Source organism: Pelophylax lessonae (assembly GCF_965119305.1).
Source record: "Pelophylax lessonae genome assembly, chromosome: 2".
Classification (NCBI taxonomy): domain Eukaryota; kingdom Metazoa; phylum Chordata; class Amphibia; order Anura; family Ranidae; genus Pelophylax; species Pelophylax lessonae.
Genome location: NC_138769.1, coordinates 710117724 through 710145301, shown reverse-complemented (window position 1 = coordinate 710145301; position 27578 = coordinate 710117724). Strand labels below are relative to the sequence as shown.

The following is a 27578-nucleotide window of genomic DNA, read 5'->3' as shown; positions in this document are numbered from 1 at the left end:
GGCCCCTTTCGGAAGAGCGGTCCGATCAGGTCTGCCTGTCAGTTTTTCTGGCAGACCCAATTGGACCCTCCATTCTCCTCTATGGAGCAGCGGATTTAAGCAGACTTGTGTCCATTTACACCCACTACCTTTAATCAGATCTGGAAAAACCAAAACTGGAAGGGGATCCCCTCCATCTGGCCAGGACGATGTAAACGGACAGCCCGTCCAAGTACATCCAACTGCCCATAGAGCAGAGCAGGGCTGTGCCAAAAGTGGAGTGGACACGAACCTGTCATCCAGCCGCTCCGCTGGGGGATCAGCAGACGAATCCCCTGATGCACAATACTGGATTCGGTCCATGTAAAAGGTGCCTTAAGCCTCGTACACACGCAACGATTGTTGGCCGACCGATCGGCCGACTTTTGTCCAGTGTTGTTGTGTTGGTTGAAATGTGCTCTAGACTGCACACAAATTTTCTCGGCCAACAACAACCAACTTCAGAAGTGATGTCATGTGTTGGTTTACTTTCCGTGTGTTTTTTCTTCTATGAGCATGCCCAGTCTTGCTCATCTGATTTTTGTCTGCCGAAATCTGTACTGACTGAAAAAAAAAAAAAAAAAAAAAAAAAAAAATCGGCCGACGGCCAACAAAAATTTTATAGCATGCACCAGATTTTGTTCGGCCGAAAAGTCGCAGTCGGTTGTCGGAAGCATCATACTAACAAGCCGACAATCGGCCGATCGGACGTTGCCCGAACATTTACGGCCAACAATCATTGCGTGTGTACAGGGCTTTAGGTATTAAAGCAATGACATGCATGACTTGCTAGACCAGCCATTCTCAACCAATGTTCTGTAGAACCCTAGGGTTCCTCAAGCTGCAAGCAAATTCTGCCTTTCAGATATGGAACCACCAACACCAAAAACCATAAACCATCTGAGAGGGATTCTCCTCAATGACCATCATACTAATGCAGCCTTTCTTGACCATTTTAGCAGAGAGGAACCCTTGAAATAAACTTCGGGTCTCAGGGAGACCCGGCTAAAAGCTACTAGATCTACAACTCATGGTACATTAGTGTGATGGTCAGTATGAAAACTGCTCCTTACACTTGGGATCATTGGCAAGTAAAACCCTCTTACAGATAGCTTAAAAGGAGAAGCCTACCTTTTGGAACATGCAACATATTCCAGTAGCTGCAGCCCATCCCCACCCCCCCAGTCACAGCGTGCGTGTACCTTCTCCCAGCGCCCGCTGCCACTATCAACCCACGTCACTCATTCAGAGTTTCGGGGCAGCAAAGTGGCTAGCCTGGCAGCACTAGGGTCTTCAGTTCGAGCCCCAACCACGGCACTACCTGCCTGTAGTTGGCATCTTCTCCCTGTGTGGGGTTCCTCCCACACTACAAAGACATGCTGGTAGGTTCATTGGCTCTTGTCTAAACTGGCCCTTATATGTGCATGTATGGGAGTTGGGGACCTTAGATTGTAAGCTTCTTGGAGGACATGTACTGATGTGAATGTACAACATATATGTAAAGCGCTGTGTAAATTGCTGATGATATATATATATATATATGGAATCAATAACTTTTGTGTGAATAACTTGCACTACAAGTACCCCCACGGCTTGTAGTTCTGAATGGACTGGGAGTTTGCTGAGGAGTGGCCTTGTAGTTCATTCACAAGCCCTGCAGCTTGTAAAAAGCCTGCCTGTATGCAGGTATGGGTTGAAAGCTTCAGGGATTATTTGCAGGAGTCTGCCATTGTACCCCCTGATCACAGGTACATTGCTTTCCAAGCTCCTTGGGGGGGGGGGGGGGAATAAATGTAATTATATATATATATATATACACATACACACACACACACACACACTTTTTAAGGCTGGGTTCACACTAGCTGCAGCCATAGCAGGGGGGTCTGGTGCATCCCTGTTCTCAGTTTCAGGTGCGAACCGGGTCTGAATTTTGGCCTGAATTCAGACTTGAAAACCAGAAGACGCACAGGAACCTTTTCCAGTGCGGACCACGGCCGCTAGGGTTGCCACCTCATCCCTTTAAACCAAGGCACACTAATTACACAGTTTCTGTGGCTGATTAAGGTGGTAATCAAAATCATTTAGTGCCTTAGGCCCCTTTCACACAGGCTCACCGGCCGACGGAATCCGTTCTGCTCAGCGGGGGAAATCGATCCCCGCTGAGCAGGCGGATGACAGCTCCGCCTTCGCTCTGTGTGCAGAGATGGAGCTGTCAGATCCCCGCTGTTCTCTATGGGGAGATCGGACCGCTTGTCTGTTCTCATCCGATCCCATCCAAACCGATCCTCCAGACGGATGGAAAATGGGGTTTCCATCCATCTGGATTTCACAGACAGGATCGGATCGGATAGCAGCGGGTGTCAGCGGACATGTCTCTGCTGACATCTGCTGCCCCATAGGGATGCATGGAGCATCCGAGCAGGTCTGCCTGAAAAACTGACATGTGAAAAGGGCCTTATGTACATTAAATTAGCCCCAGAACCTGTGTAATTAATGTGTCCTGTTTTAAATGGGTGAGGTGGCAACCCTTATGGGTGCCCCGGAGGTGTATGAACTGGCTCCATTGAGAGCCGGTCATACGAATTGGCATAAGTGTGAACCCAGCCTAAAAGATCAATGGCGTCAGTTGGTTGAACTAGAATCAGGGGGGTATCAAACTGGCGGCCCTCCAGCTGTTGCAGAACTACAAGTTCCATCATGCCCCTGGCTGTGGTAGTCATACTTGTAATGGTCAGCCTTGCAATGTCTTGTGGGACTTTCCACTATTTCCACAAAAGCTGGAGGGACACCCGTTTGACACCTGTGAACTAGATGGACTGCTGTCTTTTTTTAACCAGACTAACTATGTAACTCAGGGGTCTTCAAACTACGACCCTCCAGTTTTCAGGATCTACAATTCCCATCATGCCTAGTCAGGTCTGTGAATTTGAGGAGTTTTACAATGCCTCATGGGATGGGTAGTGCCACAACAGCTGGGAGGGCCTTAGTTTGAAGAAGATCCCTGTTGTAACTTAATCGGAGCCAAAAACTGCTCATTGCTGAAGGAACCCTGGGCAACCTCTGGGAGGAGCCGCTGGCTACCAAGGAACCCTGGGCTACCTATGGAGGAGCCGCTGGGTAACCCTGAGCAACCTCTGGAGGAGCCGCTGAGTACCAAGGAACCCTAGGCTACCAAGCAACCCTAGGCTACCTCTGGAGGAGCCGCTGGCTACCAAGCAACCCTGGGCTACCTCTGGAGGAGCCGCTGGCTACCAAGCAACCCTGGGCTACCTCTGGAGGAGCCGCTGGCTACCAAGCAACCCTGGGCTACCTCTGGAGGAGCCGCTGGCTACCAAGCAACCCTGGGCTACCTCTGGAGGAGCCGCTGGCAACCAAGCAACCCTGGGCTACCTCTGGAGGAGCCGCTGGCTACCAAGCAACCCTGGGCTACCTCTGGAGGAGCCTCTGGCTACCAAGCAACCCTGGGCTACCTCTGGAGGAGCCGCTGGCTACCAAGGAACCCTGGTCTACCTCTGGAGGAGCCGCTGGCTACCAAGGAACCCTGGTCTACCTCTGTAGGAGCCGCTGACTACCAAGGAACCCTGGTCTACCTCTGGAGGAGCCGCTGGCTACCAAGGAACCCTGGGCAAATGTATGGTGAACCGTAGATATAAACATTTTTAGCAGGGGCTCCCAGAGACTGAAACATTATTTCAAGGGTTTCTCCATGTAAAAAAAAAAAAAAAAAAAAAAAAAAAAAAAAAAGTTGATAAAACCTCCTTCTAGATCAGTGTTTCTCAACTCCGGTCCTCAGGGCACACTAACAGGCCAGGTTTGCAAGAAAACAAAAATGCATCACAGGTGATATAATGTGCTGCTCAGTGATTGCAGTACTCTAGTCTGCATCTCCCCAAGGTAATACTTATCTGGCCTGTTAGTGTGCCCTGAGGACCGGAGCTGAGAAACACCACTCTAGACCAAAATCCCCGACTCTCCATAGAGAAGGTGGCACCTGTACAACACAAACTAGAAACGACAGCGCCCAATCAGAGTCAGCTGAGACCAATCATCTGCTATCAGGAAATAAGCCACAGAAAAAAAAAAAGGAAGAAGAATCAAAACTATCAACGTAGACAAAAGAAAACATATGTCCTGCAAGAGATCTTGCGAAACCCAAGAGACTCGTGACCTGCCGAGACGTCACTTTAACCCTTCCTAGAATCGTAGCAACTGAAAATGATCACTTTGCCAAATTTAAAGTGTTAACGTTGATGTTCCCCATTTCCATTCTAATAGACGTTTGCAGAGTGGTCACCTACCTTCTGATCAAAGTAATGTGTTTCATAGGTGGGATCAGAACACACAAGGGAGACCCAGAGGAGGAAAAGCCAACAAGATACTGCTGGAGATGCCATGTCTGTGTGTGACATGCAGGGATTCCCTGCCTGGGTATAAACTATAGAGGGGCGGGACTTGATGGGAGGGGGGGGGGGGACTCTGTCACTTCCCCTTTTTTAACCTATTACTGACACAAAGACTCAGCTGCTACAGAGTTGCTCAATAGACTTCAGCAATGTTAGCTTTTTGTTGCGTTTTGATTTCTTTAGTCACGCTCAAGTTAATCTCTTTACCATCTTGTTGCAATTGCAAGAAAACAGCTACAAATTCTGCTTATGATATACAAACTGTTTATTATTTTGTTTACCACAATAAACCTTTATTGTGAAAAAAATAAAATAAATTAAAAATAAATAAATAAATAAAATCTGCTATCACTCACAATGTTCTCAACAGGAGATCCACAGGCAATTTTTGGTCGTACGACTAATAGGCCACGCCCACTATACAATTGTCTTTAGATTTTTTTTTCCTTTAGATTTACCAAAACCATATAATATGAGGTCAGACCTAAACACTTTCAATCCGTATGAAATCAGGCAGGCCCTTGCACTACATAGTTGAAGGTAAATCTAAATCTAAATTGCAATAGACCCTTTGCTTGCTTTGGAAAATCTTGCTTTTTATTTGGTAGAGGTAATGCGTGATTTTTAGGCGCTTGATTGCGTGAGCGATGTCAGATGGCAAAATAATATTTCAAATCAGGTAGGTATATAATAAAACATACTATCATAATTAACCACTTTACCACCGGAGGATTTTGCTGTCTTACGTTCAGGCCACTTTTTGCGATTCGGCACTGTGCGACTTTACCTGACAATTGCGCGGTCGTGCACCTCAGTACCCAAACAAAATTTACGTCCTTTTTTTCCCACAAACAGAGCTTTCTTTTGGTGGTATTTGATCACCTCTGCGATTTTCATTTTTTGCGATATTAATTTAAAAAAGCGACAATTTTGAAAAAATAACAATATTTTTCTACTTTGACAGTTCAAAAATATCCAATATATTCAATTTTTGTCATATATTTAGGCCAAAATGTATTTAGCTACATGTCTTTGACAAAAAAATTCTCAATGAGCGTATTTTTAACCGCTTTATGACCGGAAGGTTTTACCCCATTCCTGACCATGCCATATTTTGCGATTCGGCTCTGCGTTACTTTAACTGACAATTGTGCGGTCGTGCAACGCTGTACCCAAATTAAATTTATGTCCTTTACCCCCACAAACAGAGCTTTCTTTTGGTGGTATTTGATCACCTCTGCGATTTTTACTTTTTGCGCTATAAACAGAGCGACAATTTTGAAAAAATAACAATATTTTTCAAATTATTTATATGAAATTCCTCCCCAAAAAAATGTAAAAATTTAAATTTTTTATCATTTTAGGCCAATTTGTTTTCTGCTACATATTTTTTGGTAAAAAAAATTGCAATAAGCGTATTTTGATTGGTTTGCGCAAACGTTATTGCGTTTACTAACTAAGGAAAAGATTTCTGTCATTTTTGGTGTTTTTTTTTTAACTAGTAATCGCGGCGATCTGCGATTTTTTTTTTGCGGGACTACGACATTGCGGCAGACAGTTCGGACCCTTGACTGACATTTTTGACACTTTTGGGGGTACCAGTGACATTACTGCAGTAATCAGTGCTATACATATGCACTGTTACTGTAAAAATGACACTGGCAGGGAAGGGGTTAATTTTTATTGGAGAGGGAGGGGTTAATGTATGCCTGGTGCTTACTGACGTGTGTGGGGGGAGGGGACTGAGTGACACAGGGACAGATCGCAGGTTCAGCTATGCTGAACCCTGCAATCTGACCCTGCCTGTCACTTAGGAGATCCGCCCGCTTTGTTTACACAAGCGGGCGGATCTCCACACTCGATTCCCCGACGATCGGGGAAGAGCAGCGGCGATCGCTGCTGCTCCTCCCCTCGCCCGACTCCCGATGTGACTGAATACAGCGGGAGCGAGCCCCCGGCGGCGCGCGCGCGCCGCAGAGAGAGGGGATGTCTGGCGACGTAGGTCTACGTCGCCAGACGTTATCGAGCCGCTTTGCTGCAGTAGAGCTCTAATGAGCAGCAGTAAAGTGGTTAAACTATTAATATTTCAAATCAACTGCATTCTGGGTAACTGTAGCAATTTTATGCCTCAATTTTTTTATCCACTTCAGCCCCCGGTAGGTTTTACCCTCTTAATGACCAGGTTATTTTTTGCGATACGGTACAGTCATAGGTGTGCGCACAGGGTGTGCCTGGGCACACCCTAATCATCCTATGTGGCGCAGATTCCCCCTGTTTAGACCCTAAAAATATTATAATAAAAATAAAAAAAATTAAAAATTAATTAAACAAAATAATAAAAAAAAAAACTACAGTCACCATCCACTGCCCTACTGACACCAATCTCTGCCGGACTGACACTGTCAGTATATATACACATGCACACACACATATGTGTTTGAGCTTTGGGGGTGCACACCCTAATGCGATAGGCTGCGCACACCTATGGGTACAGTCACAGTTGTGCGACGCTGTACCCAAATAAAATGTATGCCCTTTTTTTTCCCCACAAATAGACCTTTCTTTTGGTGGTATCTAATCACATCTGCGTTTTTTTGTTTTTTGCGCTATAAATAAAAAAAGACCGACAGTTTTGAAAAAAAAATATATATTTTTTTTTCTTTATGCTATAAAACATATCCAATAAAAAAATGTAAAAAATCAAATTTCTTCATCAATGGAGGCCAATATGTATTCTGCTACTTGTTTTTTGTTAAAAAAAAAAATCCCAATAACTGTATATTGATTGGTTTGACGCGATTGTGACTGGACTTGAAGCAATGCCTATGTCTTTGGACCTCAAAACGCATTAAAATCGGCTCAAAGTAATGCAGGGACTACTTTGAAGTCGTTGCAACTTGAAGCCGTACAATGAACGGTACTCATTAGAAATCATGGAGTACGACTTGTAATGCGACTTTGCAGTCCCAAATCGCACAAGTGTGAAAGGGGCCTTAGTGACACTTTTTTGGGGACCAGTGACACCAATACAGTGATCAGTGCTAAATAAAAATGCACAGTTACTGTAATAATGACACTGGCAGGGAAGGGGTTAACATCAGGGGCGATCAAAGGGTTAGGTGTGTTCATAGGGAGTGCTTTCTAACTGTATGGGAAGGGGGGGTGGCCTAATTGGAGGAAGACAGAGATTGGTGTTTCTGCTTAGCAGAAAAAAGATCTCCATCTTCCTCTCTGATAGAACGGCGGTCTGTCTTGTTTACATAGGCAGACCATCGTTCTGCCTCACCTCTGAACGATCTGCGGGTCTTGGCAGACATTGCGTCTGCTGGACCCGCTTATTGGCTCGCGCTGCGTCCAATCACAACGGTAAAGGGTCGCCATGCACCCATCCCCCAGACCCAGGGCCAGTGGTGTATTTTGGTTTTGTGCTGCCCTAGGCCTTTCCCCTTCCTATGTAAATTTACCACACCCCTTCCTTTTTAATGGATGTGACTCCCTCCAAAATTGAAGGACTCCAAGTGCCAGCATGAACCCCTGAGATCTCACGAGAGGGGGGGGGGGGTGAGAGGGGGTGGGAGAGAGAGAGAGAGGGGGGAAATGAGAGAGAGAGAGAGGGGGTGGGTGAGGAAGGGAGGGAGGGAGAGAGAGAGAAGGGGGTGAGAGAGAGAGAGGGGGGATGAGAGAGAGAGAGAGAGAGAGAGAGGAGATGAAAGGGTGAGAGAGAGGATGAGAGAGAGAGAGGGGTGAGAGAGAGAAGGGGGGTGAGAGAGAGAGGGGGTGTGAGAGAGAGCGAGAGAGGGGGGATGAGAGAGAGAGAGAGGGGGGATGAGAGAGAGAGAGGGGGGATGAGAGAGAGAGAGGGGGGATGAGAGAGAGAGAGAGGGGGGATGAGAGAGAGAGAGAGGGGGGATGAGAGAGAGAGGGGGGATGAAAGGGAAAGAGAGAGAGGATGGGAGAGAGAGGGGGGGTCGGTTAGAGAGAGAGAGAGAGAGGATGAGAGAAGAGGGGGTGAGAGAGAGAAAGAGAGGGGGGATGAGAGAAGAGGGGTTGAGAGAGAGGGGGTGAGAGAGAATTAAAGAGGGGGAGAGAGAGAGAGGGTGAGTGCGTGAGAGAGAGAGAGGTGGGAGAGGCGGCACTAGCAACCAGTGGCCAAAAGAGTCTCAGGTGGAGGGGGGGGCTTTTTTGCTGCCCCCCTGCTAAGTGCCGCCCTAGGTCTGGGCCTTGTCGGCCTGGGCCAAAATACAGCACTGCCCAGAGCACAAACCGAAGTCGGTTAATGAGTACTGTTGTTAGTTGCACACCTGCTGTCTTTTTTTGTATATAATTGTCACCGGAGACCAGGGATGAGCATGGGTTTGATCCCAACATAGACTGAACCTGGAAGAAAGCTGTCACTCCAACCAATGTCTCGTACACACGTAGGTATACATCGGTCGCGCGCAGGCAGCTAGGGGGCGCGCTCCTGCCACCGCTCGTCAGTGGGGAAGCCAATGCACGGGGCAGGCAGCTCCAATTGCCGCCTGACACCCGCGTTCGTTCCCCACTGAGACACAGCTGCCCGTTCTTCTCTCTGGAATGATCACAGAGCTCCTGTGATCCTTCTATATAGGATTACATGTCTCTATGATCATTTCAGAAGCCCCCCCCCCACAGTTAGAAACACTCCCCTAGGTACACATTTAACCCCTTGATCACCCACAGTGTTAACCCCATTCCCTGCCAGTGTCATTATTACAGTAACAGTGCATATTTTTAGCACTGATTACTGTAGTAATGTCACTGGTCCCCCCAAAAGTGTCAAACAGTCAGGGGTCCAATCTGTCCGCCGCAATGTCACAGTCCTGCAAAAAATCGCAGATCACCGGCATTACTAGTTAAAAAAAAAAATAAAAAAAATAATAAATATGACATAAATCTTTCCCATAGTTAGTAGACGCGATCATTTTTGTGCAAACCTTATGCTTATTTCGATTTTTTTTTTTACCAAAAATATGTATCAGAAAACAAATTGGCCTAAAATTTAAAAAAAATTTGATTTTTAGATTTTTTTTTTGGGGGGGGAATGTTATATAGCAGAAAGTGAAAAATATTGTTTTTTTCTTTTTTCAGAATTGTTGCTTTTTTTTGTTTATAGCGCAAAAAATAAAAACGCAGAGGTGATCAAATACCACCAAAACAAAGTTCTATTTGTGGGAAAAAAGGACATCAATTTTATTTTGGGTACAGCGGCCACGTTTCCCTTCCCGGGGATCCCCTGATGACGTCAGGTCGTACTGACGAAACGTACGTCGGGAAGGGAAACGTGAGACCGTAGCCATTTCCGGGTTAGAGGAGCGCTGTGCGATCGGCAGTGCTCACAACCCTCGCTGGATGTTTTTATGAGAAAGGCGATTGTTTTATGGTGATTCGAGTAAGTGCAATACTTTTTAAATAAAGCGATATGTTTAGATGTACTGCACCATGAGAGTCTCCTTTTTGTCCCACCCATGTTTGTCACCTGATCCGAGCTATGCTATAAGGGCTTGATGCTGGATTACCCACTGTGTAACAGAGGAGCTGAGGATCGTGTGTACTGAGTGGAGATATTGCCTATGTGACCCCCTATAATTAAGGGGTCATATATTTCCGGTAAGGAGTACCTTACTAGATCACTGGGTGAAGTGTGGAGGTGAAGGTTAATCTGCACTAACATCAAGTCTCTGCTAATTTGTGTGACACCAAAGAGATGTGGACTGTTTGATGCTGCATATGGACTGTTTGCACTTTACAATGTTGAGCACAGATTGATTGATTTTTTAGATTGTCACCAATCATGAATTTTTAATTTTTGAATTAAGGTTTAATTATCTGCACAAGCACTTTTATCTTTGAGCGCGACACTACCCTTCTTTTAAACAATTGTTCAGCACCTTGCTTTTTTTGTTGCCGCTCACTACAAGGAAGCAATTCCTGTAAATAATTAATATTTATTAATTATTATATTAATATCTATATTCACATATAATTTTATGTTTATATTTATTGATTATATATTTATATATTTATACATATATACACGGTTGAACCACTTGCGCGGTTTTTGGTTTGCACCAAACCCCCCTTTTTTTCTGATTCCTTAGTAAATCAACCCTACTAGGTCAATGACTTTGTCCAAATATGGCCATTTGGCCATATTAGGTTAATGATGTCATGAGCATGTAGGCAGGTGCAGTCTCCTTTCTCCACTATAGGTCACGCTCGTCCATTGCATTGCAGATGGAGAGGAAGTGAAGAGGAACATGGTTCCTCTATAGCAGTGATGGAGAACCTTGGCACTCCAGATGTTTTGGAACTACATTTCTCATGATGCTCAACTACACTGCAGAGTGCAAGAGCATCATGGGAAATGCAGTTCCAAAACATCTGGAGTGCTAAGGTTCACCATCACTGCTCTATGGTTTCCTGGGTCATTGGGAAAGCTATTGGATGCTGCAGCACCATGTGACTCTAGAGGCCATCGTGGGTCAGGCTTGGCGAGCATTTGCAAGTGGGTAAAGTAGGGACTGGTACCCAAACGGTTGTTTTTTAGGTCTACGTCGGTTCACGCAGGAGGGCCGCATTGCCACAGTAAAGAGGCGACGGGCGGTCGGGAACCGGTTAAAACAACTTACCATGCTGAGAATGCACTTCCTGCACGCTCCTAACACGGTAGCCAGAGGGGATCGGTAAGCTCTAGATGCATACTTGCAATCAGGAGCTTTCTGATCATGTGACCCTTGTGACAACCAATCACAGTGATCACATGACCCAAATGCCCACCTCAGCCTCCCGGTTTTAAGAACTCTCAAAGGGTAGAGAGGTGCAAAGAGTTTAATGATGTCACAAACTTCTCTGTTCTTTTGTTACGTACAGCTGTGGGGCATGGGTTGCCCCTAGCAACGGCTTATTGGGCACTGATTTGGCATGAGTGACAGCTTTCTTCTGGGTTCAGTCTGAACCTAAGTGCTACTAAACCCATGCTCGTCCCTACCGCAGATCAGGGCTCTTTCACACCGTGTGCAGAAAACTGCATTTTTCTGCATCCGCATCAAGGCAGGTCTCTGCAAGGGCACATAGAACAGGTGAGGAAAAATTCAGACAGTCCATTAGTGCCGGCTCACATTTCTGCGATGCGGGAACGCTGCGAATATACAGCGTGTTCCCGCATCGCATCCGCATCCCTGGCAATTCACACTGCCATATGTGATACGCTGGGGGTGTCAATTAAAGGTTAACAACACCCCCAGATCAGATCGCATATCGCAGTGCGATCTGAAAGTTCGCACAGAATCGGATCGTACAAGTGTGAACCACCATGCGATCCGATTCTGCTGCAGACCAAAAAAAGGGTCCTGAGCATGTTTCAGTGCGATTGCGGTGAAAATTCAGCCATACAAAGTGTATGGCTGAATTTGCACCGCACAGAGATCGCATGTAATTTTAGGAGCAGTGCGCTCCGAATTACATGCAATCTCTGTGATCGCACAAATGTGAACCGGCACTTAGTGTTCAAAACCAGCAGATGAATAGCAGCCATACATGCAGTTAGTTGTTTCATCTTCACTTTCAGAATTGATGTTCAGTAGAGCAGATGGGGAGGGGAGGGCATGTATGAATCAGGACAGTGTTGTGGGAAGAAGCCGCGTCACATGCTGGGGGTCACACTATGCCAGATGGTGATGATGACTACCGCCGAGCCCCAACTGCAATTCTGCCTTCAATAATAATGATTTTACTTTATTATTGGCACTAAAAATCAGACCCTCACACTACACCATTGCTGGTAAATTTATCTGATCTGACGGGTAAGATATAAAACAAAAATGAGGTGCCTTCAGATTCACAGTATATCCTCAGTCTTCCAGGTTGAAGGACACCGGATGGTTTCTCAAGAGGAAAGGTTCACCCTCCCTTGTTCACCAGAACAATAAAGGGGCAATCTTCCGATAGGGACACCTATCCGTGTTACTAATGTCTAGGAGAGAATTTCTCTTACTTTGGAAAAATCTCATGTCTCAAGACAAGACATGAAGGAGATTCTCGAACAGGAAAAAAAAAGGAAACTCCAGGGGTTCAACCATTTCCTACTCCAGCATTTCTCATCCATTTTTTTTTTTTTTTTTGCAGCACCCTAAAGTATGCAAAATCTCCAAGCACCCCAGTCTAAAATGTATAAACATAAATGCTACTTATCAAGCTTCCCCTGGTCATCTCTCGTCTCGATTACTGCAACTCCCTTCTCATTGGCTTACCTTTAAAAAGACTATTCCCCCCTTTAGTCCATCATGAACGCTGCTGCCAGGCTCATCCACCTTGCAAACCGCTCTGTGTCTGCTACCCCTCTTTGCCAATCCCTCCGTTGGCTGCCACTCAACCAACGAATTAAATTCAAGTTACTAACCATAACTTACAAAGCCATCCATAACTTGGCGCCCAGCTACATCACTAATCTGGTCTCAAAATACCGACCAGCTTGTTCTCTTCGTTCCTCCCAGGACCTCCTGCTCTCTAGCTCCCTTGTAACCACTTCCCATGCTCGCCTCCAGGACTTCCCCCGAGCTTCTCACATCCTCTGGAATGCTCTACCCCCATCTGTCCGACTATCTCCTACTTTGTCTACTTTCAGACAATCCCTGAAAACACATCTCTTCAGAGAAACCTATCTGGCCCCCACCTAACAACTGTACTTTTATTTTCTCCATCAGCCCATCCCACACAGCTATTACCTCTTGTATCTCTTGACCCTCCCTCTTAGATTGTAAGCTCTAACGAGCAGGGCCCTCTGATTCCTACTGTATTAAAGTGTATTGAATTTGTACTGTCTACCCTCAAGCTGTAAAGCGCTGCGTAAACTGTTGGTGCTATATAAATCATATATAATAATAATAATAATCAGTGCAATCCTGAGCCTTGGACTATGGACACAACCACCTTGAAAAATTACCTTCACATTCACATCAGAAGTCCCCCTTTACATCAGAGGTCCCCGATCACATTAGAGGTCCCCCGATCACATCAGAGCCCCCTTCACATCAGAAGTCCCCCTTTACATCAGAGGTCCCCCGATCACATCAGAGCCCCCTTCACATTAGAAGTTCCCAGAGTCCACAGTCCATCATCCCATTGCACACCTTTCTGGAATTACTTGATCATAGGCTTTCTCTGGAGGAACGCCAGGGCAAACTTGTCTACTGTTGCAGGCGTTGCTTATGGGCACTTCTGTATGATGGATCTGGTCCTTTGATCCCTGTATTTTTTGGATCAGGGGACCCTTTCTGGGGCACTCTTTCCTGTATATTCCATCCCTTGTTTGGAATCGACAGATTGGTTCCTCCACCCCCCGTGGAGATTTTTTTTTCCTTTGTTGTATCTCCATTCCATACAGCTATCTCCATTTTAAAATTTGAGATTTTATCACCTTTTCATACCTTTGGTTATTATTACACTAAGGGTTCGCTGTATGTACGTACGTTTGGATCTTGAGGAAGCTCAACGGTTTTGAGCGAAACATGTCGATCCACCAATCAGATGATGACATGTATCATATGAATTCATCTTGACATGTTTACAATGACTGTCATTTTTATATTAATAACAAATGTCATTTTTTTATTAGTTTTTGTTGGCTATATTGGGCACATTTAAATCCCAGTTTCCAGGATTTGCTGGCCATTTTCCTCCTTCCCTTTCCCTTCCTTCCCCTCTCTGTTCCCTGTTTCCCTGCCAGACCTGGGTTATACTGTACACTTTGGAATTTTCAGGGGACGGTGCCAGAATTGTATTGACAGAGATTTACTCTCCATCCAATTTGCAACTTCCTGGAACGAGCTCTTAAGCTACTGGGTGCTGTAGCGATCGCCAGCTGGATACTGGAACCTGTATGATATGTAGATATTCGCCAGCACACCAAGGATCATCAATTTTGTGCAAACAGTTTTTAATAAACAAAGATCACAAAACGGTGTAGTGCAACGTTTTGGAGCCACGCAGGACCCCTTCGTCAGGCATGTAATGATCATTACATGCCTGATGAAGGGGTCCTGCATGGCTCTGAAATGTGGCACTAAACTATTTTGTGATGTGATCTTTCTTTATTAAAAATGGTTGGGACGAAATTGATGATCCTTGGTGTGCTGACGAATATCTACATACGAATACATCAGAGGTCCCCCATCGCATCAGAGGTTCCACCATAACATCAGTAAACCCCTATTACATCAAAGGCCCCCCACCACATCAGAGGTCCCCCATCATATCAGAGGTCCCACCATAACATCAGTAAACCCCTATCACATCAGAGGTCCCCGATCACATCAGAGGTTCCACCATCACATCAGAGGCCCCCCATCACATCAGAGGCCCCCCATCACATCAGAGGTTCCACCATAACATCAGAGGCCCCCCATCACATCAGAGGCCCCCCATCACATCAGAGGCCCCCCATCACATCAGAGGTTCCACCATAACATCAGAGGCCCCCCATCACATCAGAGGCCCCCCATCACATCAGAGGCCCCCATCACATCAGAGGCCCCCATCACATCAGAGGTCCCCCATCATGTCAGAGGTCCCACCATAACATCAGAGGCCCCCCATCACATCAGAGGCCCCCCATCACATCAGAGGCCCCCCATCACATCAGAGGCCCCCCTTTACATTAGAGGTTCCAACATAACATCAGAGGTCCCCCATAACATCAGAGGCCCCCCATCACATCAGAGGTCCCCCATCACATCAGAGGTCCCCCATCATGTCAGAGGTCCCCCATCACATCAGAGGTCCCCCATCATGTCAGAGGTCCCACCATAACATCAGTAAACCCCCATCACATAAGAGGTCTCTCATCATGTCAGAGGTCCCACTATAACATCAGAGCCCCCTCTATACTTCAGATGCCCCCCTATAGGTGAGAGCCCTCATTACAGAGTCAACCCTATATGTAAGGGGTCTTCAAACTACGAGTTGTTCAGGAACTACAATTCCCATCATGCCTAGTCATGTCTGTGAATGTCAGAGTTTTACAATGCCTCATGGGATGTGTAGTTCAGCAACAGCTGGAGGGCCGTAGTTTGAAGATCCCTGTTATATGTCAGAGGCCCTCTTTGCACATCATCACAGTCATCGCAGTCATCCCTTCACATCAGAGTCCCCGCCATCAAAGAGCCCCCCTCAGATCAGGGTCATTAGAAATTTTTTGACTAAGCCTTTTCTGTAAACTGTAATGACAGGTTCTCTTTAATCTAATGTTAATAAAAAAAACATTTGTGTTGCCCATGGCACTGCAAATCACAGTGTTAGCTTAGCTGCTCCAAAATACTGTTTATGAGGAAACTTAAAATATAACTAAAGGCAAAACTTTTTTGCCAGCTTTGGATTGAGTAAAGAGGGATTAGAACCCCTGTCAGTTTTTATTGCTGTCTTTGTATGTCCTGTTTACCATTATCATTGAAAGTGAAAGTGCAGTGGGTCTAGGGAGCGTGCGCATGCCGCCGTCGACCCGCTCCCACTGTGATTGGACACAGCGGAAGCCAATCAACACAATGTCCACCGGGACCCACTGATCGTTCTCAGGAGAGACAGAACGCCAGTTTTCCTATGTAAACAAGGCAGACCGCCATTCTGTGAGAAGGGAAGATGGAGATCCTGTGTTTCTGTTAAGCAGGAACACGGATCCCTGTCTTCCCCAGTCAGAGTACCTCCCCCACACAGTTAGAAAGCACTCCCAAGGAGCACACTTAACCCTTTGATCGCCCCTGATTTTAACCCCTTCCCTGCCAGTGCCATTAGTACAGTGACAGTGCATTTTTTTTAGCACTGATCACTGTAATAATGTCCCTGGTCCCCAAAAAGTGTCATGAGTGTCAGTTAGATGTCTGATTTGTTCGCGCGAATGTCACAGCCCTGCTAAAAATTGCTGATCGCCATTATTACTAGTAAAAATAAATAAATAAAAATTTCATAACTCTATCCCAATTGTTTGTAGACGCTACAACTTTTGCGCAAATCAATCAATATACACTTATTGGAATTATTTTTTTTACCAAACATTGGCCTAAACTGATGAAGAAATTCGATTTTTTTTTTTTTTTATTGGATATGTTTTATAGCAGAAAGTAAAAAAAAAAATATATATATATATGTATTTTTTTGTTTATAGCGCAAAAAGAAAAAAAAATGCAGAGGGGATCAAATACCACCAAAAGAAAGCTCTATTTGTGGGGGGAAAAGGACATCAATTTTTTTTGGGTACAGCGTTGCATGAACGCGCAATTGTCAGTTAAATTAACGCAAAAATTGCCTGGTAATGAAGGGGGGTAAATCTTCCAGAGTTGAAGTGGTTAAATCTCTGCCGTGTACTACAAATCTCCTTCACCCCATCCTATCACACATAATCACATACTACAAATCACTGTCTGCACTAGGGTTGTCACCTCATCCATTTAAACCAGGACACATATGAATTACACAAGTTCTGAGGCTGATATAATGCACATCAGGTACTAAGAGTTTAATTACCACCTTAACCACTTAAGCCCCGGAAGATTTTACCCCCTTCCTGACCAGGGCCTATTTTGCGATTCGGCACTGCGTGACTTTAACGGACAATTGCGCGGTCGTGCGACACTGTAACTAAACAAATTTGACGTCCTTTTCTTCCCACAAACAGAGCTTTCTTTTGGTGGTATTTGATCACCTGTGCGATTTTTTTGATCATGCGCTATAAACAAAAAAAGAGCGACAATTTTAAAAAATAACAATATTTTTCACATTTTTTTATATGAAATTCCCTCCCAAAAAAATGTAAAAATCTAAATTTTTTAACATTTTTAGGCCATTTTTTTTTTTTTTTTACCATATGTTTGGTAAAAAAAAATCACAATAAGCGTATTTTGATTGGTTTGCGCAAAAGTTATTGCGTTTACTAACTAAGGGAAAGATTTCTGTCATTTTTGGTGTTTTTTTTTTAACGAGTAATGGCGACGATCTAAGATTTTTTTTTGCGGGACTGCGACATTGCGGCGGACAGATCGGACCCTTGACTGACATTTTTGACACTTTTGGGGGTACCAGTGACATTACTACAGTAATCAGTGCTATACATATGCACTGTTACTGTAAAAATGACACTGGCAGGGAAGGGGTTAATTTTATTGGAGAGGGAGGGGTTAATGTATGCCTGGTGCTTACTAACGCGTGTGGGGGGAGGTGACTAAGTGACACAGGGACAGATCGCAGGTTGAGCTATGCTGAGCCCTGCAATCTGACCCTGCCTGTCACTTAGGAGATCCGCCCGCTTTGTTTACACAAGTGGGCGGATCTCCACACTCGATTCCCCGACGATCGGGGAAGAGCGGCGGTGATCAGCCTCTCCTCCCCTGGCCCGACTCCAGCGGGAGCGTGCCTCGGCAGCGCGCCGAGGGGAATGTCTGGTGACGTAGGTCTACGTCGCCAGAAGATAACGAGCCACATTGCCGCAGTAGCAGCACAGTGAGCAGTGGGGAAGTGGTTAAAGGGATGATGCCGGTGTTCTATCAGAATAGCGCTACCTATCAGATTCTGCAACCAGAAGTGACGTTCGGACGAGAACAACTTACTGCGCATGCGCCATGCGTTCAAACATGGCTGCTATGCCTTCCAATAGATTTCCTAATGTGACAGAAAACAAAGCAGCGGCGGACATCTTCTTACACCCACGCAAGTCTTGAATATTACATTTATTTTAGCAGTAAACTCACCTTATAGACTGAAATAGACTATTTCACTATATAATCAGTTTGTCGCTGAGCAGTGCGGGGGTGTAGCAAGATGTCCGTCGTCACCTTCTACCTGCAGGTTTCTCGCTATATTTACTATATTTGAATAATAATAGAAATGTAATACTGCTATTCAGTCTATAAGGTGAGTTTACTGCTAAAATAAATGTAAAATTCAAGACTTGTAAGAAGATGTCTGGCGCTGCTTGGTGTTCTGTCACATTGGGAAACCTATTGGAACGCATAGCGGCCATGTTGGGACGCATGCGCAGTAAGGTGTTCTAGTCCGTACGTCACTTCCGGTTGCAGAATCTGACCGGTAGCGGTGTCCTGTCAGAATTCCGCTACTCATCAGAAAATGTAACGGAAGTGACGTTCTGAGCAAAAATTGCCTACTGCGCATGTGCCATGCGTTCCAGCATGGCCGCTATGCGTTACAATAGTTTTCCTAATCTGACAGAACACGAAGACATCGTCTTACACCCATTTTTACATTTATTTTAGCAATAAACTTCACCTTATTAAATGAATAACAGTATTAAATTTCTATTATTATTTTAATATAGTAAATATAGCGAGAAACAGGCAGGCAGAAGCTGGCAACGGCCATCTTGGTACACCCCGCACTGCTCAGTGACAAACTGATTATATTTTAAAACAGACTGTTTCACTTGGTGGCGGTGAAAAAGTCTATTTCAGTATATAAGGTGAGTTTACTGCTAAAAAAAATGTGAAATTCAAGAGTTGCTTGGGTGTAACAACATGTCTGCTGCTTGGTGTTCTGTCACATTGTGAAAGCTATTGGAACGCATAGCGGCCATGTTGGAACGCAGGGCGCATGCGCAGTAAGTTGTTCTCATCCGACGGTCACTTCCGGTTGCAGAATCTGATAGGTATCGGTATTGTGATACAACAGTGGCAACACTAGTCTGCACACTGGTAACATTATCTGAGTATTTAGACTGTCTGCAACCGTGGCCATTTTGTGGTAGACATTCCCTTATATCAGATGCAGTGTTGAGCTTCAGGAAGATGGCGCAGAGTGGAGCCACTGTTCCGGCGGCCTCTAGTGTGCGGGTGACGATCCAATAGCGGCTCTCGTTGGAGTCTAGGCTGATAGAACGAGAAGAGCTGCTATTGGTGGAGAAGCGGGCAGCCGGTTACGACACTCGGGGGCGCTGCATTTAAAACAGGAAAAGAGCCGAGAGTGCTGGAGGGTGAGTTGTTTACAGAAATTAATTGTTATGAGTGTGAGACTGAGATTTCTATGGAACAAACATGGTCAGTAAGCGGGGCACAGCTACAGCCTTCTTGTAACCAGTAGGACATACTGTCCAACTCTTCTCTCCCCCCAATCTGTGTAAACTGCAACTCACTACAGTCAGCCCACACAACTAGGGACTCATCTTGCTGCTTATTGGCCCGGTGAGATCACATGCTCTCCCATACCCGGAAGTACAATCTGTTTCCTATAGAGCTGTGGGGGCAGAGGAGGGAAGGTGAGTATGTGCAAGAGGTGCAGATCTCAATGGACCCCTCTTGTCTTCCAAGGTCCTGGTAGTCAAGGGGTTAAAACAAGCTCAGCTGTCCCTCCAGCAGTGGTAGCCGGTCCACAAGTGGAGCTGTCCCCCCATCCACAAGGGGAGCCGCCCCAAACCCCCCCCCCATCCACAAGGGGAGCCGCCCCAAACCCCCCCCCCCCTCCACAAGGGGAGCCGCCCCCCCCCCCGTCCACAAGTGGAGCTGCCCCATCCACAAGGGAAGCTGCCCCCCCCATCCACAAGGGGATCCAACCCCCGTCCACAAGTGGAGCTGCCCCATCCACAAGGGAAGCCGCCCCCCCCATCCACAAGGGGATCCGCCCCCCCCCCCGTCCACAAGTGGAGGTGCCCCATCCACAAGGGAAGCTGCCCCCCCCATCCACAAGGTTAGCCATCCACAAGGGAAGCTGCCCCCCCCATCCACAAGGGGAGCCATCCACAAGGGAAGCTGTCCCCCCCCCCCCCCCCCCATCCACAAGGGGATCCGCCCCCCCCGTCCACAAGTGGAGCTGCCCCATCCACAAGGGAAGCTGCCCCCCCCATCCACAAGGGGAGCCGTCCACAAGGGAAGCTGATCCACCCACCGTCCACAAGTGGAGCTGCCCCATCCACAAGGGGATCCGCCCCCCCCCCCCGTCCACAAGTGGAGCTGCCCCATCCACAAGGGAAGCCGCCCCCCCCATCCACAAGGTTAGCCATCCACAAGGGAAGCTGCCCCCCCCATCCACAAGGGGAGCCATCCACAAGGGAAGCTGCCCCCCCCCCCCCATCCACAAGGGGATCCACCCCCCCCGTCCACAAGTGGAGCTGCCCCATCCACAAGGGAAGCCGCCCCCCCCATCCACAAGGGGATCCGCCCCCCCCCGTCCACAAGTGGAGCTGCCCCATCCACAAGGGAAGCTGCCCCCCCCATCCACAAGGGGAGCCGTCCACAAGGGAAGCTGCCCCCCCCCATCCACAAGGGGAGCCGTCCACAAGGGAAGCTGCCCATCCACAAGGGGGGCCACCCCCCCTGTCAACAAGTGGAGCTGTCCCCCCATCCACAAGGGGAGACACCCCCCTCCCCAATAGGTCTCTACCAGGTCCATCACCGTTTCACAAGTACGTGACCACATCACAAGGCCCCAATTGGCCAGTTTCATACCGTCCTCTGCGACCCAAGCCCTCCCACCCTGCGATACCAGCGAATTGGCTTCCCGGCCAATCAGGACAGGAAAACCCAGAACCCGAAAAGAAGAATGGATCAAGACAGAAGTCGTGGCGCCGGGTACAAAGGGAGCCATGACACACGGAGGGCTTCAGCTTTAGGGGAGACTAGCGTCCCTCCAGACTAGCGTCCCCCTCCTTCAGCTCAGACATAAATCAGATCGCATAGATGTGAACACCCATGCGATCCGTTTCCGGTGCGGACCCAAAAAAGGGTCCTGTGCGAGTTTTGTCTGAATGCGATGCAAATTCAGCCTTACAATCTGTATACAATCTGTATGGCTGAATTGACATTACATGTGATTTCCAGAGCAGTGCGCTGCAAATCGCATGCGATGTCTGTCATTGCATATATGTGTGAACCGGCACTTAACCTTTAAAAAAAAAGGAACATATTCAAGCGATTATTCGGCTATTGTATGGCCAGCATTAGCCAGAAGCACCAGGCGGTGGGTATTTACCTTCTTTATGCTCTGACTGCCAGCCTGGAATTGTTTTCCAGCACTGATTGCTTCTGCGCAGCGACTCTTCATAGGATTGAATGTGGCGATGTAAGAGTACAGTCCTATCCGAGTCTATGGGGAGCCACTAACCAGGCAAGGACAGTGCTGGAAAAGATTTCTGTCCCAAGGATACAGACACCATGGGGGGGCCACAACCATCTTGCAGTGGTAAGTAAATACCTGGGGGAGGGGGGTATTGTAGAAACAACAGGCTTCTCCTTTAACCATTTTAAGACCGGAAGGATTTGCCCCCTTAATGACCAGGCCCTATTTTGCGATTCGGCACTGCGTTATTTTAACCACTTTACCACCAGAGAATTTTGCTGTCCTACGTTTGGGCCACTTTCTGCGATTCTGCACTGTGCGAATTTAACTGACAATTGCGCAGTCATGCGACGCTGTACCCAAACGAAATTTACATCCTTTTTTCCCCACAAACAGAGCTTTCTTTTGGTGGTATTTGATCACCTCTGCGATTTTTATTTTTTGCGATATTAATAAAAAAAAAAGCGACAACTTTGAAAAAATAACAATATTTTTCTACTTTGACAGTTAAAAAATATCCAATATATTACATTTTTGTCATATATTTAGGCCAAAATGTATTTAGCTACATGTCTTTGACAAACAAATTCTCAATTAACCACTTTAAGACCGGAAGATTTTACCCCATTCCTGACCAGGCCATATTTTGCGATTCGGCTCTGCGTTATTTTAACTGACAATTGCGCGGTTGTGCGACGCTGTACCCAAATGAAATTGACGTCCTTTTTTTCCCACAAACAGAGCTTTCTTTTGCTGGTATTTGATCACCTGTGCGATTTTTATTTTTTGCGCTATAAACAAAAAAAGAGCGACAATTCTGAAAAAAAAAAACAATATTTTTCACATTCTGCTCTATGACATTCCCAAAAACAAAAAATGTAAAAATCAAAATTTATTTTACATTTTAGGCCAATTTGTTTCTGCTACATATTTTTGGTAAAATAAAATCGCAATAAGCGTATTTTGATTGGTTTGTGCAAAAGTTATTGCGTCTACTAACTAAGGGAAAGATTTATGTCCTTTTTATAGTTTTTTTTTACTAGTAATGGCAGCGATCTTCGATTTTTTTTGCAGGACTGCGACCTTGCGGCGGACAGATCGGACCCCTAACTGACATTTTTGACACTTTTGGGGGGGGGGGGACCAGTGACATTACTACAGTAATCAGTGCTATACATATGCACTGTGCTGTAATAATGACACTGGCAAGGAAGGGGTTAACCTAGTTGGTGATCAAGGGGTTAAATGTAAGCCTAGGGGAGTGATTCTAACTGTGGGGGGGGCGGGGCTTGTGAAATGACCATAGAGACCTGTGATCCTATATAGAAGGATCACAGGCGCTCTGTGATCATCGCAGGGTGAAGAACGGTCAGCTGTGTTTACAACAGCCGACCGTTCTTCTCTCTCAGCGGGGAACGATCGCGGGTGTCAGCAATCGGAGCCGCCGGCCCGCTGCATCAGCTTCCCCACTGACGAGCGTGGGCGGGAGTGCGCCGCTGGCAGCACGCGCTCGCCCCCTAGCCTCCTGAGAGCGACCGACATATAGCTATGTCGTAAGACGATCTAAAACAGCGTCTTACTATCGTTTTAGATCGTCTTACTATTTTTCCTTGGTTTTTACCTAAGTGAGCAGCAGCTGCAGGAAACACTAATTTATATTTTTACGCGGGTTTTAACACATATAGTTTTCACATATAGCTACGTTGGTTTGCCGAGGAGCGGCTGCCTGCTGCAGTATAACTGCGGTGGGCAGTCATTAAGCGGTTAAAGGAAACCTGCATGAAGAAGTATAGATGCTTCCATTGCTGACCGACCCTTCTAGAGAATACTAATTCTCTGGCAGCCTTGTTGATCCAGTAACTTCAGCAGATTCTATATCACTGACAATGATGCAGATTGGTTCTGGCTTTCCTGGTCTGTATGCTTGTTTGGGGTCAGTGTCTCAGGTTATTGCACTCAGAGACAGCCAGGCAACTAGCATTCTCTGAAGTAGGGCTGCTATTACAGTCTTTGCATTTCTCTCTGTACAGATTCCTGTAACAGCTTATGGACCGCCCCATGCAGACATACTGGGGCAGGGCGGCCCCTCCTACACAAAATGATGTACCTGTAATTTTGCGCACGGGGCCTGGAGTGCACGCACGTGATTGGACACAGGAGGACCCAATCAGCAGGTCTGGCGGACCCCATGTTCACCGGCACCTGGCAATCATTCATGAGAGAGGCAGAATGGCGGTCTTCCTATGTTAACAAGGCAGATCACCGTTCTGTCAGAAGGGAAGATGGAGATCTTGTGTTTCTGCTAAGCAGGAACATGAATCTCTGTCTTACCACAATACAAGCACCTCCCCCACACAGTTAGCAAGCACCCTTAGAGAACATATTTAACCCTTTAGTCGCCCCCTAATGTTACCCCCTTCCCTGCCAGTGTCGTTAGTACAGTGAGAGCACATTTTTTTTTAGCACTGTATTGGTGTCACTGGTCCCCAAAAAGTGTCACTTAGGCTCCGTTTCCACTGTAGCGACTTGCTGTGCGACTTGACACATGTCAAGTCGCACAGCAAGTCAAAAGTCATTAATTTCCATTCGGCCCGTTCTAACTGCCGCGACTTGAAAAGTAGTTCTTGCACTACTTTTGGGCCGACTTCCTTCTATAATGAGGGACAAGTCTCACTGAGAGCTGCAAACAACTTGCTCTACGAAGTCGCTCTTGAAGTAGCACGACTTGGTAGCCGCAATAGTGGAAACGAAGGCTTAGTGTCAGATTTGTCCGCCGCAATGTCACAGTACCATTAAAAATCGCTGATCGCCGCCATTACCAGTAAAAAAAAATTAAAATTCCATAAATCTATCCCATAGTTTGTTGATGCGATAACTTTTGTGCAAACCAATCAAGATACGCTTATTGGGGTTTTTCTTTTTACCAAAAATATGTAGCAGAATACAAATTGTTTTAAGTTGATGAATAAATATGTTCCATAGTTTGTGAGGTTGAAAAAAGACATCAGTCCATATGATTTTTTTACATTCTTTTCATTAGATATATTTTATGTCCCCTGCAACATCGCAGTCCCACTATGAAGTCGCTGATCACCGCCATTACTAGTATAGAAAATAAATTCCATGACTATATCCCATAGTCTGTGGAACCTATAATATTTGCATAAAGCAATTAGACCCCGTTCACACTGGGGTGACCTGTCAGGCGACCTGGTCGCCGTAGGTCGCCTTCCATAGAGAAGCTGTGGACCCGTTCTAATAGGAGCGACACAAGTCGCTTTGACTTAGAAAAAGGGTCCGGAGCTTCTTTGGGGCGACCTGGAGCGACCTGCATTGACTTCAATGTTATGAAGTCCGTGCCGGCCACTCCGAGGTCGCGGTGCGAGCTGCGCGCCGCAACCTGTGAGGTCGCCCCGGCAAGTCGGATCGCCCCAGTGTGAACGGGGCTTAAGCCCCCGTTCACACTAGGGCGACCTGTGAGGCGACCTGGTCGCCTCACAGGTCGCCGCAGGTCGCCTTCCATAGGGAAGCTGCGGACCCGTTCTAATAGGAGCGACACAAGTCGCTCCGACTTAGAAAAAGGGTCCGGAGCTTCTTTGGGGCGACCCGGAGGCGACCGCCATAGACTTCAATGTTATGAAGTCCGTGGCGGCCGCTCCGAGGTCGCGGCGCGCTGCTCACACCGCGACCTCGGAGGTCGCCACCCGAAGTCGGATCGCCCCTATGTGAACGGGGGCTTAAATATACGCTTATTGTTTTTTTTTTGTTTTTTTTGTTTTTTAATAACATGTAGCAGAATACATATTTGCCTAAATTTATGAAGAAATCAGATTTTTTGCATTTTTATTTTATGGATATGTTTTATAGCAAAAAGTAAAAAAGTATTGTTTTTTTTTTTTTTCTTTTCAAAATTGTCGCTCTTTTTTTGTTTATAGCACAAAGAAAATAAAAATCGCAGAGGTGATCAAATACAACCCAAAGAAAGCTCTGTTTATGGGAAAAAAGGACATCAATTTTATTTGGGTACAGTGACCATGCAATTGTCAGGTAAAATAACGCAGTGCCGTATTGCAAAATATGGCCTGGTCATTAAGGGGGGCAAATCCTTCCAGTCCAGAAGTGGTTAAAGCAGCAGCCAGCACTGTCACACTGGATCTAAAGGGTGCTTTAACCACTTCCGCTCCTGGCGACCGCGCAATTGTTTAGTAAAGTAACGCAGTGCGGTATCACAAAATATGGTCTGGTCATGAAGGGGGCTGAACCTTTCTGGAGCTGAAGTGGTTAAAGCACCCTTTAGATCTGGTGTGACAGTACTGGCTGCTGCTTTAACCACTTCCAGACCGGAAAGATTTGCTCCCCTTCTTGACCAGGCAATTTGTTTGCGATTCGGCACTGCGTTATTCTAACTGACAATTGCGCGGTCGTGTGACGCTGTACCCAAATGTAATTGATGTCCTTTTTTTCCCACAAACAGAGCTTTTCTTTTGGTGGAATTTGATCACCTGTGCGATTTTTTTTATTTAATACAATAAAAAAAAAGAGTGACAATTCTGAAAAAAAACAATATTTTTCACTTTCTGCTATATAACATTTCCTTTTTAGGCCAATTTGTATTCTGCTACATATTTTTGGTAAAAAAAAAATCCCAATAAATGTATTTTTAATGAAAGTTATCGCGTCTACAAACTAGGGGAAAGATTTGTGTCATTTTTATTTATTTTTTTTACTAGTAATGGCGATCTGTGTTTTTTTGCGAGACTGCGACATTGTGGCGGACAGATTGGACCCCTAACTCACATTTTTGACACTTTTGGGGTTACCAGTGACATTACTACAGTAATCAGTGCTAAAAATATGCACTGTTACTGTAATAATGACACTGGCAGGGAAGGGGTTAATCCAGGGGCGATCAAAGGGTTAAATGTGTCCCTAGGGGAGTGTTTCCTAACTGTATGGGGGTGGGGCTTGTGAAATGACCATAGATACATGTGATCCTATATAGGAGGATCACAGGCGCTCTGTGATCAATTCAGAGAAAACAACGGTCTGTTGGGTTTACAACATCTGCCCGTCCTTCTCTCTCAGCGGGGAGCGACCGCGGGTGTCAGGTGGCAATTGGAACCGCCTGCCCGCTGCATCGGTGTCCTTACTGCCAACCATCCTTCTCTCTCAGCAGGGAGCGATTGCGGGTGCCCGGCGGTAATTGCGGCTGCCGACCCCTTGAATCGGCTTCCCTGCTTCCTAATAGGGGCGGGCGCCCCCAGGAGCACTCCCGCGAACCCACGTACCCATACGCCGGTTCTTGCAGCCAAGCCAGCCTGCCGCAGTATATCTGCGGTAAGCGGTCAGCAAGTGGTTAAAGAGGAAGTAAAGCCTGGAAATTTATTTTTTTTTTGTCTTTTTGGTTACCTGCAAAGTAAATGCATAATGTGCTGGTATGCAACGCATAATGTGCTGGTATGCAACGCATAATGTGCTGGTATGCAACACATAATGTGCTGGTATGCAACACAAAATGTGCTGGTATGCAACGCATAATGTGCTGGTATGCAACGCATAATGTGCTGGTATGCAACACATAATGTGCTGGTATGCAACACATAATGTGCTGGTATGCAACGCATAATGTGCTGGTATGCAACACATAATGTGCTGGTATGCAATGCATACTAGCACATTATGTGACACTTACCTGCAAACGAAGCCCGTGTTGTCCTCGCTGGAGGCCGCATCCATCTTCACCCGTCTTCCTTTCGGGTCTGTGGACTCCGGCTGTGCTACTGGCCGGAGCCGTGTGACGTCACTGCCACACATGTGCGAGGGAGCCGCCAGTCACGGCACAGGGCTTGGAAGAAACGGCACCAGCGGCCGTTCCTTCAGAGCGCATGCGCCAGTGATGTCATCCGCTGCATGCAATGTAAATATCTCCTAAACGGTGTATGTTTAGTAGATATTTACAGTACCCTACAGGTAAGCCTAATTATAGGATTACCTATAGGTACAAACATAACGGGGGGGGGGGGGTTATACAACCACTTTAAAACCCAATGGGGTCCACCTACACCCACATAATAAATAACTAACAAT

At 46.3% G+C, this 27578-nt stretch overlaps 2 protein-coding genes across 2 annotated transcripts in view; one reads left to right on the top strand and one right to left on the bottom strand.

Moving 5' to 3' along the window:
• Positions 1-4461, bottom strand: part of PRCP (prolylcarboxypeptidase) — a 64261-nt gene extending 59800 nt beyond the window's left edge. The window contains exon 1 of the mRNA XM_082244463.1: positions 4320-4461. Within this exon, the coding sequence (XP_082100589.1) occupies positions 4320-4430 (111 nt within the window). The 5' untranslated portion in view covers positions 4431-4461. The remainder of the gene's footprint in view (positions 1-4319) is intronic.
• Positions 4462-19384: 14923 nt separating this feature from the next.
• Positions 19385-27578, top strand: part of DDIAS (DNA damage induced apoptosis suppressor) — a gene marked incomplete at its 3' end in the record, with an annotated part of 45200 nt that continues 37006 nt past the window's right edge. The window contains exon 1 of the mRNA XM_082247228.1: positions 19385-19413. The remainder of the gene's footprint in view (positions 19414-27578) is intronic.